At 48.2% G+C, this 12519-nt stretch overlaps 1 protein-coding gene across 1 annotated transcript in view; it reads left to right on the top strand.

Moving 5' to 3' along the window:
* LOC143767521 (uncharacterized) overlaps positions 1–12519 on the top strand; it is a 66188-nt gene that overhangs the window by 43443 nt on the left and 10226 nt on the right. The window contains exons 2-6 of the mRNA XM_077255926.1: positions 6509–6658; positions 6788–6967; positions 7051–7174; positions 7258–7355; positions 7907–7997. Of these exons, the coding sequence (XP_077112041.1) occupies positions 6581–6658; positions 6788–6967; positions 7051–7174; positions 7258–7355; positions 7907–7997 (571 nt within the window). The 5' untranslated portion in view covers positions 6509–6580. The remainder of the gene's footprint in view (positions 1–6508; positions 6659–6787; positions 6968–7050; positions 7175–7257; positions 7356–7906; positions 7998–12519) is intronic.

Here is a 12519-nt window from a genome sequence, read left to right as displayed (position 1 = left end):
TATATACATCACAGCCCACACAGTGGTATATACAGCACAGCCCACACAGTGGTATATACAGCACAGCCCACACAGTGGTATATACAGCACAGCCCACATTTCATCTCTCCCCTCCCCCGATAATGGCCCCACAAAAAAAAACAACAAAACACTCTTCTCACCTTTCCTCTCACCCGCGCTGCTCCCTGCTTCTGTCTCGGCGGATGCAGTCTGCCCGGGACACAGCAGGTGCGTGATGATATGACATCATCGTGCACCCTCAGTGTCAGAGGTAGAGCGGGGAATGATGGGAGAGGGAGCGTCAGCAGATGCTCTCTCCTCCATCATTGCATTGGACTATACCGGCGTCATAGACGCCGGTATAGTTGAATGCAGCGGCAGCACTGGCGGGGAGAGGGGGGAAAGAGTGCAGCAGCCCACTACTGGCACCAGCCCTTCTGGCATTTGCCAGAAGTGCCCGATGGCCAGTCCGGCCCTGCACACAGGAGAGGAGTAGATACACAGTCAGCACAGTAACACACATGGGAGGAGATACACTGCTCAGAGTCAGCATCACAAAGGATAGGTTTAGACTGCCTCTCCCCTCCCCCACTGATACCTACTTCACTGCTCCGCTGCTGAGTCCTTTCTCCCTCCCGTCCTTGGTCTGCTCCTCCTATAACCGCACGGCTCCTGTGATTATACTGGGAAACTGGAGCTCACAGATGCACTGTGAGCTACAGAAAGATGGTGCCGATCTCCTGCCTCTCACGTGGTGTGGAGACAGCCCAGGGGGTGTGGCCAGATCATAGCAGGGAGCAGCTCAATGCTAGGTATAGGGTCGGATGCCGAACGCAGTCTCCTATGCCCGGGGCAGCCGTATTTGCAGAGTGTAAGTGTCGTGCAGCTACACTTACACTCCTGCAAACCAAATGGCGGCACCCAGTGGCTGAAAAAAAAATTAATAATAAAATTTTTTTAAAGTTAAGAAATGTAAATTTGTATTAAAAATAATTGTTTATATAAACAAACATTTTTAATACAAAAAATAAAATGCTGCAACTTCCCTTTAAGCCTTTAAGAGAATGCCAAGAGTGTGCAAAGCAGTCATCAAAGCAAAAGGTGGCTACTTTGAAGAACCTAGATCCTCACATGTAAAGCGCCATGGAATAAATGGCGCTATAACAATAAACAATAATAAATAATAATAATAATATAAGGGTATGTGCACACGATGCAGAAAATGCTGCGCATCCACAGCGTTTCTGCAGCTGCGGGTCCGCAGCAGTTTCCCATGAGTTTACATTACAATGTAAACCTATGGGAAACAAAAAACGCTGTGCACATGCTGTGGAAAAAAACGCGCGGAAACACAGCGGTTTACATTCCGCAGCATGTCACTTCTTTCTGCGGATTCTGCAGCGGTTTTACTACTGCTCCTATAGAAAACTGCAGTTGTAAAACCGCAGTGAAATCCGCAGAAAAAACGCGGTAAATCCGTGATAAATCTGCAGCAAAAACGAAGCGTTTTTGCCCTGCAGATTTATCAAATCCACTGCGGAAAAATCCGCAGATACCATTATACGTGTGCACATACCCTAAGGCATGTTTTCAGTTGTTTCACACTTTTTTGTTAAGTAAATAATTCCACATGTGTTAATTCATAGTTTTGATGCCTTCAGTGTGAATGTACAATTTTCATCGTCATGAAAATACAGAAAAATCTTTAAATGAGAAAGTATGTCCAAACTTTTGGTCTGTACTGTATCTATCCCATTCCTTCTATCTATTCCATATCTATCTATCTAACATAGCTATAGATAGATAGATAGATAGATAGATAGATAGATAGATAGAGTGAGCTAGATGGATAGAAGACAATCTATAGATAATATCTATCGATCTATGTGTAGATCTAACTGTCATCTATCTCATTCCTTCTATCTGTCCCATTCCTTCTATCTATCCCATTCCTTCTATCTATCCCATTCCTTCAAATGAGATAGATAGATGATAGATATAATAGATAGAAGGAATGAGAGATAGATAGTATAGATAGATGATAGAAGGAATAAGCTAGATAGATAGATGTCAGATAGATCTATAGATAGTTAATATCTATCGATCTACCTATAGATCTATCTGTCATCTATCTAGCTCATTCCTTCTATCTATTCTATCATCTATCTGTGTGTAATGGAGTGTGGGTTGGACAAGAAATGACATCACAAATCTTTTTTTTTTCGTTCAATAATACATCTTTATTTAGCTTTCAAAAACGCACCTGCGTTTTCTGCAAAGAGATGCAGATTCAGTGCAGAAAAATCCGCAGGGAAATCTGCAACGTGTGCACATAGCCTAAATGCGCCAGTAATGGGGACTCTCCACATCCCTCCACCTGCAGAGCCCCCACTAGATGAGGAAAAGGCGAAATCCAAACTGGTAAAGGACTTCTGCCAAGGTCAGGCCCATGTGACCATGTGAGGAGATGATGTCACAGGAGGGGCGGAGCCTCTTCCTCCATTACAGACCTGATACCAGGAAGCCGCATTGTGCTGAGGCTGCAGAGATTACACTGAGGTGATTTGGGGCACAGATAAGTGGATATTCCTGCAAGGGGGGCTGCATGTTTGAGGGTCGCACAGGGAACAGGGAGACTTTGAATTTGTTGGATTGGGGTCTGCGTGGCGAAGAAAGGGTCCTGTTACTTGTGTGTAGCTGGGGGTCTGCGTGGGGAAGGTGGGGGCCTGGTATCTGTGTGTGGCTGGGGGTCTGCGTGGAGAAGGAGAGGGCCTGTTACTTGTGTGTGGGGAAGTAGGGACTGCTGTTACTTGTGTGTGGCTGAGTCCTGCATGGAGAAGGAAGGGTCCTGGTATATGCGTGTGGCTGCGTGCTGGGGGTCTGCGTGAGGAAGGAGAGGGTCCTGTTACTTACGTGGGGAATGAAGGGATGCTATTACTTGCATGTGGCTGGGGGTCTGCGTGGGGAAAGAAAGGGTCCTGTCACTTGCATGTGGCTGCGTGCTGGGAGTCTGCATGGGGAAGTGGGGGTGTTGCTGCTTGCTGGAGGGCTGATGTGGAGAAGGGGGTGATGTTTTGTGCGTGGGGCTGCGTGGGTAAGGAGGTGATGTTACACGGTGCAGTGCAGGGTAATGTCACTTGCTTTGGGCTGCATGTGTGTGTGGGGGGGGGGTGTTTTGTATATAGAGCTCCTTTCCTCATTAATAACATTGGGTGACACAGGACTGCAGGTTTACGCCCGGCCACCAGGAGGCTCCAAACTGCGTAAAAAGCATTAAAAAAGTCTCTATGTAGCAGGCTATATCCTCTTTGCTCAACTGTATCCCTCTTTTCTACAAGTACTCCCACTTATTGGTCATCATTGCATTCCTCTTTTCTCCTCCTCATTGGGGGACACAGGACCATGGGTGTTATGCTCCTGCCACTAAGGGGCTGACACTAAGTTAATACAAAGAAAGCTAGCTCCTCCTCTGCAGTATACACCATCATGCTGGCTCCAAGAGAACCAGTTCATGCTTACTGTCCGTAGGAGACACACGGCTTTGGCCTTCAAAAAATCCTTTTTTATTTTAACTTTTCAATTTTTTGATTTTTACTTTTCTCTTCGAATGAGGGTGCGACGGATCCTTACAAGGTGGAAGGAGGGAATGTGGAGTGTTGCCTCCATGTACCGCCTCCTGCGACGTGGGAAGCCATGCCTAGGCTGATTTTTAGGGCTGACAGGTTCCTTAAAGGGCCCAGATCTCCCCACACCATTAACAGACGAGCACATGGAGTGTCGCCTCCATGTACTCTCTTCTGCAGCCAGGCCTAATTCCGGACAACCAGCCCTGTCCATCCTGGGGGATTGAACCCCTTGGATGTACAGAGGCACTTTTTTGGCATCCGTGCAGCCCCCACTGCATCACCACTGTTAAAGTGGATGAGGCAAGGAGGCGGACGGTCTCTCCACCTCCCTATGAAAGGGATGGTGGATGGATTGAGGGTTCACCCTTTAGCCCTGCACCGTCCAAAACCAGCAGCGACAGAAGGAGGACTTACTTTATCCTGACCTGCTGCGTTACCTGGCACCCGGCAACTTCTCTGTGTAGGTACTGGGGCTGGAGGGCTCTGAGCAGGCGGTCCAGGGCAGCGCTGGCATTGGTGTTTCATACTGGCAGCAGGGGGGAGAACATCCGGCCTCCTCTGTTAGGCACTGGCCGGCATCGAAAAATTTAGCCCCGTCCACTATGCAGATCTTGGCAGCCATATGTCTCCTTCCCCTGCCGCCTCTGGACACACGCTGGCATCCGGAAGTGGCTTCCTGGCACAAGGATCCGGAGGCATTAGTGCTGAGGACAGTGCTAACCAAATCAGGAGTGCCACACTTCAAAGAGGCAGGTGACACAGGATCTGGGTAAGGGAGCACTGCATTATCGCTCTCCCGCACCTCTGCTGTACCCCATACTCTGTAGAAATCCCTTTTAAAGGGGCACATAGAGGGTACATCATGCCCCAGCCTAAGCCACCAAAGAAAACTGCTAAGACTATTAGTCTTTTTCACTTCATGTAACTCCTGCCAGTCTGCATTTCCTAAAGTTGAGAGTTCAACGCTCTACAGCCTGTGACCCCGAAATACGTTCATGAGCCCCCCTGGTGCCACCGAGCCCAGTGTACTTAGTCCCCCTGAGTGGGTTTCGTCACTGTTGCAATCCATGGCTTCTCTGGCCAAAGCGATTGAATCGTTCTGTGTTCCTTCTTTGGATCGTGTTGTTCGCGTGACTGACATAGTCGTCAGCAAGCAGCAAGCACTATAGAAACATACAGCCGTCTAGAAAACGGATCCGTAGTACGTCACCTGAGCAGTCACGTGCTTTGGCGTCCATGAGCTCCGTTTGTCTCTCTCCCTCTCCAGAGGTTTGTAGTGAACACGATTGTGAGTATGAGTCGGTCGTCTCCTTGGATCTGGAATCGCCAGATTTTCAGAAAATGGGGGATTCACTGATTGAGGCTGTCATCTCCATGCTGGATCACGCTGTGTCCTTCAAGAGGAATAAACGCACTTATAGGGCATTTGGCATTCACCCGGAGTTACGGGCTATAGTTAATCAGCACAGTGAGCGACCGGATAAACGCTTCACAGGACAAAGACCTCTTGAGGCGAAGTATCCTTTATCAGTTGATCTAAGGAAAGATTGGGCTGGATCTCCTGCAGTAGACCCGCCAGTGTCTCGCCTGGCATCCAAAACCCTTTCTATCCCTGCCGTATGGATCATCTATCCATCTTTCGCTGCAGCGTGGTTAGCTAAAGCAATGGTTTCCTTGTTGGAGACCTTGGCTAATTCCATACAGAGCAGTAATCTTCCTCCAGAGGCAGTGCTTCTGGCCAGCCAGATTTCTTGGGTAGGAGATTACCTGGTACATGCAACTTTGGATGCGGTTAGCTGTGCTGCCTTGTCAGCGGCAAATGCCATCACAATCAGAAGGGCCTTATGGCTCAGAGAATGGAAAGCGGATTCTGCATCAAAAAAGTCTCTGACATCCCTTCCTTACCAGAGATCCCGTTTGTTTGGAGAGAAACTGGATCAACCACTGATTGGGAGCATGGAGGAAATGTCTTAGGGTACCGTCACACAGTAGCATTTTTATCGCTACGACGGCACGATTCGTGATGTTGTAGCGATATCGTTACGATCTCGCAGTGTCTGACACGCTACTGCGATCAGGCACCCTGCTGAGAATCGTACGTCGTAGCACATCGTTTGAAACTTTCTTTCGTCGCTGGATCTCCCGCTGTCATCGCTGGATCGCTGTGTGTGACAGCGATCCAGCGATGCGTTCGCTGGTAACCAGGGTAAACATCGGGTTACTAAGCGCAGGGCCGCGCTTAGTAACCCGATGTTTACCGTGGTTACCAGCGTAAAAGTAAAAAAAAAAAAACTGTACATACTCACCATCTGATGTCCGTCAGGTCCCTTTGCCGTCTGCTTCCTGCTCTGACTGAGATCCGGCCGTACAGTGAGAGCAGAGCGCAGCGGCGACGTCACCGCTGTGATCTGCTCTCACTTTCCGGCCGGCAGACAGTCACAGCGGGAAGCAGACTGCAAGGGACCTGACGGACATCAGATGGTGAGTATGTACGGTTTGTTTTTTTTTACTTTTACGCTGGTAACCACGGTAAACATCGGGTTACTAAGCGCGGCCCTGCGCTTAGTAACCCGATGTTTACCCTGGTTACCCGGGGACTTCGGCATCGCTCCAGCGCCGTGATTGCAACGTGTGACCGCAGTCTACGACGCTGGAGCGATACTCATACGACGCTGCGACGTCACGAATCGTGCCGTCGTAGCGATGTAAATGGTACTGTGTGACGGTACCCTTAGTCAGAAATTCAACTTATGTTCCAGTCCACACAAGATTACAGAATACAACACCTACATGTTCTATCTTATGAGATGTTTACCCTATTATCTCCAGTAATTGTATTATTACATAGGATTTTTATGATGTTACATCTTCTTCTCATTCAGGACTCTACAATATCAGATCCTGTCAGTGAAGATATTCTATATAAGAAAATTTTCCTGATTTACCCATCAAGGATGGATGTGGACAGAGACAAGATGGTGGAGAGGATATTACACCTCACCCTAGAGAACCTCTTCAGTCTTACTGGAGAGGTGAGAGATTCTGATGATGCCACATTGCATCATTCTTATCTATGGAAATAACAGATGGACAGAACTGGAGAGGTGAGGATTCCGGAAATGTATGTAGTGAGATTTATTATTGTCTCTCTCCATAACCAGGATTATACAGTAGTGAAGAAGACCTCTAGTGAGCACTGTCGGGTCCCTGTGTCTGAGGGATCGGGAAGACTGCTTAGCCCAATCGCAGGGCCTCCACCTCACCCCCTGATGCATGAGGCTATCAATGACCAGAAGATACTAGATCTCACCTACAAGATGATTGAGCTGCTGACTGGAGAGGTGACACTGTTGGGAATGCTGGGACATTATACAATAACGCTATGAAGGGATCGGGGTGATGACAGTATCATTGTATGTGTCAGATTCCTATAAGATGTCAGGATGTCTCCATCTATTTCTCCATGGAGGAATGGAAGTATTTAGAAGGAGACAAAGATCTGTACAAGGACATCATGATGGAGGATCCCCAGCCCCTCACGTCACCAGGTAATAGACAGCGCTAAATACAAGCAGGCTATAATTATCTGTATGTAAAGAATGAATTATGTCCCTGTATGTGTTTCCTCCAGATCTATCCAGTAAGAGGACAACACCAGAGAGATGTCCCCGTCCTCTTCTTCCACAGGACTGTAAACAAGAAGATCCCAATATTCCTCAGGATCATCAGGTAGATGGAGAGAAGGTGTCATGAGATCTCCCCTATGATGTGTAAACAGCTGTAAAGGTCTTGTGCTCAGTCTGGTTTTATCCACCAGTATTATATGTTTTGGAAAAGTAAACCAGCATACCGCCCTGCGTAGCCGGGATTCTTATGTTTCTTGTAAAATATTTGTTATATAAGAAAATTCAATATAAACAATTGAATAAACAATAAACACAACCTGACTAAGGGCGCATCTTTGTACCAGAAATGCGTCATGTTGTTTTTATTTTTTTTATTTTTAATCATGTCCAAATAAACTTTTTTTCATTTTAACTGGTCTGTGTGCTGGAAACGTTTGCCAAATGCACCAGCAGGTTTGGCACCCACCAGACACATTTTAGCAAACTCGCTTGGATTCCAGCTGGATGCTACCCACGTGGAGACTCCCTGTCCCTCCTCCCTGCCTATTATATGTGTTATATTTGTGTAATGAGAACGGTGGAGATGTCAGGATTAGAGCTGATAATAGATGTGATTTCTCCATCTGTCTGTGACTTTTACATTATTTGTTTCAGGGTGAAGATCTAACCCATATTAATACTATAGAGAGATATGTGACGGTCGATGAGCAGTGTAAAGAGGAGATTCCTACATATGACTACCCAGGTGAATAGTAATAATAATAATCTTTATTTTTATATACGCTAGCATATTCCGCAGCGCTTTACAGTTTGCACACATTATTTTCACTGTCCCCAATGGGGCTCACAATCTAAATTCCCTATCAGTATGTCTTTGGAATGTGGGAGGAAACCAGAGTACCCAGAGGAAACCCACGCAAACAAGGGGAGAACATACAAACTCCTTGCAGATGTTGTCCTTGGTGGGATATGAACCCAGGACTCCAGCTCTGCAAGGCTGCAGTGCTATCCACTGAGCCACCGTGCTGCTGAGTAGTAACCACTAAATGCAGAGAAGTCACAGATTCTTATCAGTCACCAGCTGTGGCTGCTTTATCGGTGGTGTAGTCCAGCCGTGTCACAATCATGTCATCACCATTTTGTCTCTAGACCACAACATTCTCCTCAATACAGAACTGTTCAAATGACTTTGGGCTTTAAAAGCCCTTCTCTGTAGAATATATAGCCTGGACTATCCACCTACCCCCTGAAATTAGGAGCTGCTGACCGTAATCTGCCCATATCTGTAATCTACAAAGACAAATAACCTCAAACGTAAAATGTAATGACAAGTTAAAAAAAATCATTTGAAGACAAATATTATGATGGGCCTGTAAGAGAAAGTGGAGGGTAATGATGCTGTTGGCTTCCTAGAACCCTGATATCTTATTGGATGAATCTACCTTCTCTCATTTCTGTGCTACTGAATGTGCTCATATGGTCCCTACCAAGTCCAGTCTTTCTGGCCGAACTTCACTTTCTAAAATCGACAACAATAAATGTGCAGCGAGGCCAAGTGTGAATTTCTGTACAATAACAGTAGAGTTTCCCTTTATCCTGACTTTTCTTCTTCTTTTAAAACCAACTATATGGTTTCATGGATTCACTCCATGTCATAAATTCCATTATATTTTCAATCCAAGGAATTCAGATTACTGCACAATCTGTCCTGAAATGGGGGTAATAATACTTTCTCTGCTCTTATCTTTGACTATCTAATATTTCTTCTTGAAACTCATCTGACAGAAAATATTGGCCCTTTTGTTAGTTTAGATAGCCAAGAACCACCATGTCCTGGTCTGTATGAAGTTTTGTCTAGTGCTTCTGGGGTTAATCTTGGTGGCCACTCTGGCTTTGGGAAGGCATTGAATAGCCTCTGTTGGGCTGTCCGTTTGTCAGGCATACTCCTACCCTCGGCTGAGTTAGTTGACCCTTCATCTTGTGACTGCCCATTTTGCCTGTTCCTCTGGTACCTCCGTCGCTCTCCCGGGATCTGACCTTGGTTCACCTGACATCCCCTCAGCTCCTCCGGGAGCTTGCTGGTTGGCTCCGCCCCTGACTCTCCCTCTACGGTCACGTGTCACAGGTCCTGCACGCGGGCGGTCACGTCCTTCCCGGCAAACCCTCCATGCACTAAGAATCAGGTAACCAAGTACCCAGGTTGGACACGTGTACTGATCCGATTTGTGCATCAGTCATAGTGTTCCTGATATCACTGACCCAAATACATTTTCCGGGAGCGTGGGGATATTATGGATCCTGTGCTCACTCTTTATGAGCAGGTGAAACATCTGACTCAGATGATACATAAACTGAATGCTGAGCAGCAAGCTCCTGCTCAGTCTCAGCAGCAGGTGACTGATACTGTGAAAGGGGCTTTGTCATTAGGAGTCCAGGGCGTGGGTGCCAGAGATGTTACCTTGATTCTGCAGCGCCCCAGAGTCCTGGTTGCTGCAGTACTGATGCTCCGCCACTAAGGGGAGCTATGGTACGTCTGATGGCATTGAAGGAGTTCTTCTGACCAGGTATCACAGTCACCAATACACTTCATAGTCTGGCCTCCAGGGGGAGCTAAGGGCACTATTCATTAGGCCACTCCTCACAATCTGGTAAAACTGGGGGTTAGGCAGAAAGTTAGATCAGAAAGCTGGCTGGGTTGGAACCAGGCAACACCTTGTGGCAGAGGGTGTTGTAGGGGGAAGAGTCAGAGGGGTCCCTGTCAGGCGTGGGATCCTGACAGGCCTAGCAAACAGAGAGAACGTTACGGGACCGCGCCTGCACGATATAGCGGCGGTGCCCTAAGAAAGGACAAGAAGCGAGGTTCATTGTGCTGAGTGAGAAACGAGATCAATGCAACAAAGAGAATACCAGTAGGAGTCGTGCTGTAAGACGAGGCAACATCCTATTGAGGCGCATAACCGGTGGCCGGAACGCCGAGGAAGTATAGAGCTCCAGGCCAAACTTCAAACCTACGGCAGGACAGTCAGTTATAGGAGGGCTGTCTCACACAGACCCAGGAAGACACAGGGGGGTAACTACAGGAGAGGGGTGACGATAGAGCCCAGGAAGAACCTCCGAGCCTCCCCGTCATACGGGTGCGTCCTAACCGTAAGATCAGGGGGACGTGGAAGAACATCAGAATCGAGTTGTGAGGGAACACGAGAAACAGACACAACAGTTGTGGGGACTATCCCGTAAGCGCAGCAGGGGAGGACCACAACACACAAGCGCTAGAAGGTAGGCACAGATTTCCACCTGCAAAGGGAACTCTGGAGGTGCCATCGGACTAGCCGGACTTGCGCAGCCTGGTTAACCGTATTCCGGACTGAGGACCCTGAAGCCTTCAGTAAAGAGGTAAAGAGACTGCAACCTGGTGTCCTCGTCATTTACTGCGACCGGCACTGCACCGCAACACCGCACCACCACCACCATCTACACCTTTCATTGCGCGCCCCTCAGCAGGGTCACGGACCGGACCTAGCCACCGTGACAACCCCAGAGCAGAGACTCAGAGGCCCGGTACCGGGTACCCCTCGGCCCTGCGGCAGTGGGGGCGCTGCAAACTTGGCATCACGAACAGGATCTACTTAAGCCTGAAGAATCGGGTCATGTGTGCCTTGGAACTGTGATTTACTGTGTTTGGACTGTGACTTATTGCAAAAACTGTGTTATTGCCATTTGCCGCCAAAACCGCCGCCATTACAGCGCTGAGGAGAGCGCGGGAGAAGAAGAGGGGCATGAAGTAGGCGTGAACCAGCTGAAGAGCGCGAAAGACAATGGCCGCCCAGTCTAAATACTTCTGCACCGTGAGGACGTGTCCGTCAGCAGCCGAGATCCGCCTCCTGATTCTCAATGGTGGGCGGAGACAAAGAAAGCGAAACCGCCCACGAAGGAGAGAGCGGGAAAAGGACCAGGAAGAAGAAGTCAGCGACATGGAGGACGCCATGGCCAGCCACTCGGAGCCGGAGCGTGGGGTAGGAGCAGAGGACTCCCCCAGCTACCCGGGGAGGCACCGCAGCCAGACCTCCACAGTTGACGCTGACCTCCTGCAGACCGGAGCGGACGATCCACCAACTCCTGCGGACGCAGCTGAGCACTGAGGCCGGGTGGAAGAAGACCATCATCGGGAGCCTCACCAGACATCTGTCGGCAGCCTCGTCTGGTCCGGAGCAGGAAAGAAGTTCCAGCGCTCCGAAGCCAGAAGGCAAGGCCCTGCCGGGAAGCGAGATGCTGCAAACGGAGATGACAACGCCGCAGCGCAAGGCCCTGCAACTAGCGTTCCAGACCCCAGCGGAGACGGAGCAGATCGGCACCGGAGGGACCGCATCTGAAGCAGGTATGAAGAACGACCCTGTCCCGCCAGCAGAGGCCCTGCTGATAGGCCCCGTCGCGGCACCCCCTCTCCCTGGGACCTATAAACTCCAGCGCCTTACACCCTGGGATCAGGCCCCGGGTACGGAGCACTTCTTAAAGGCTCCGAGCTCGCCGATCACTTTGCCGAGCGAGGTCTATGCGGAGCTACGGCCGCCAGAGCGAGAGTAAACCTCGATGCCATGTATATGTAAATAGTTAACTGCTTGTTTCCCTGCTTTTTGCTGCTAATACCCGATCAGGGTTATTCTTAAAGGGATCCCTTTGTTGACCCGGGATCCCTATTGCCTTTTGTTTGTTTTCTACTTTTTGCCTCAAGTTACCAAAAAAGACTGCCGAATCATGGACGGTGAATGATTCAAAAACTGATGTTGTAAATAGTTTGCACCTTCTTAAAGGTGCTCTCTACTGGTTTTATATGAAAAAGGACACTTTGCTAAGATACTGTTTTTGAAAGACATCACTGGAGTCCTTACTGCGAACAGACTTGCAGCCTGAGAAGTTGCACTACCTCATAGAGACTTGGTCCCCTCTTAAAGGGGATGTTCACATTTTGCACTTATGAACAGTGTTGCCTTAAGATGGTTAGATGGCAAAAATGTTTTGGAAGAAGTTACTGATGATGCTGATAAGTAAAGGTTATATGTAGCTAATTAGATGAGAGTAAGAAATGTTTAATAATGTGTTCTGAAATAAAGTAATTATTGGAAAGGTGCAGTAGACCCGTAGGGGTAGACATGAAGTCCTGCATAAGTGAAAGCTAGAAGAAAGATGCAGCAGACCCGTAAGGGTAGACATAGCGTCCTGCATATCTGTAAGAAAGTAATGATGGAAGTTTAATGTTTTAGAAAATGTTT

Source organism: Ranitomeya variabilis, chromosome 4 (assembly GCF_051348905.1).
Source record: "Ranitomeya variabilis isolate aRanVar5 chromosome 4, aRanVar5.hap1, whole genome shotgun sequence".
NCBI lineage: Eukaryota > Metazoa > Chordata > Amphibia > Anura > Dendrobatidae > Ranitomeya > Ranitomeya variabilis.
The sequence above is the reverse complement of the archived record's forward strand: the minus strand, read 5'-3'. Positions and strand labels throughout refer to the sequence as shown.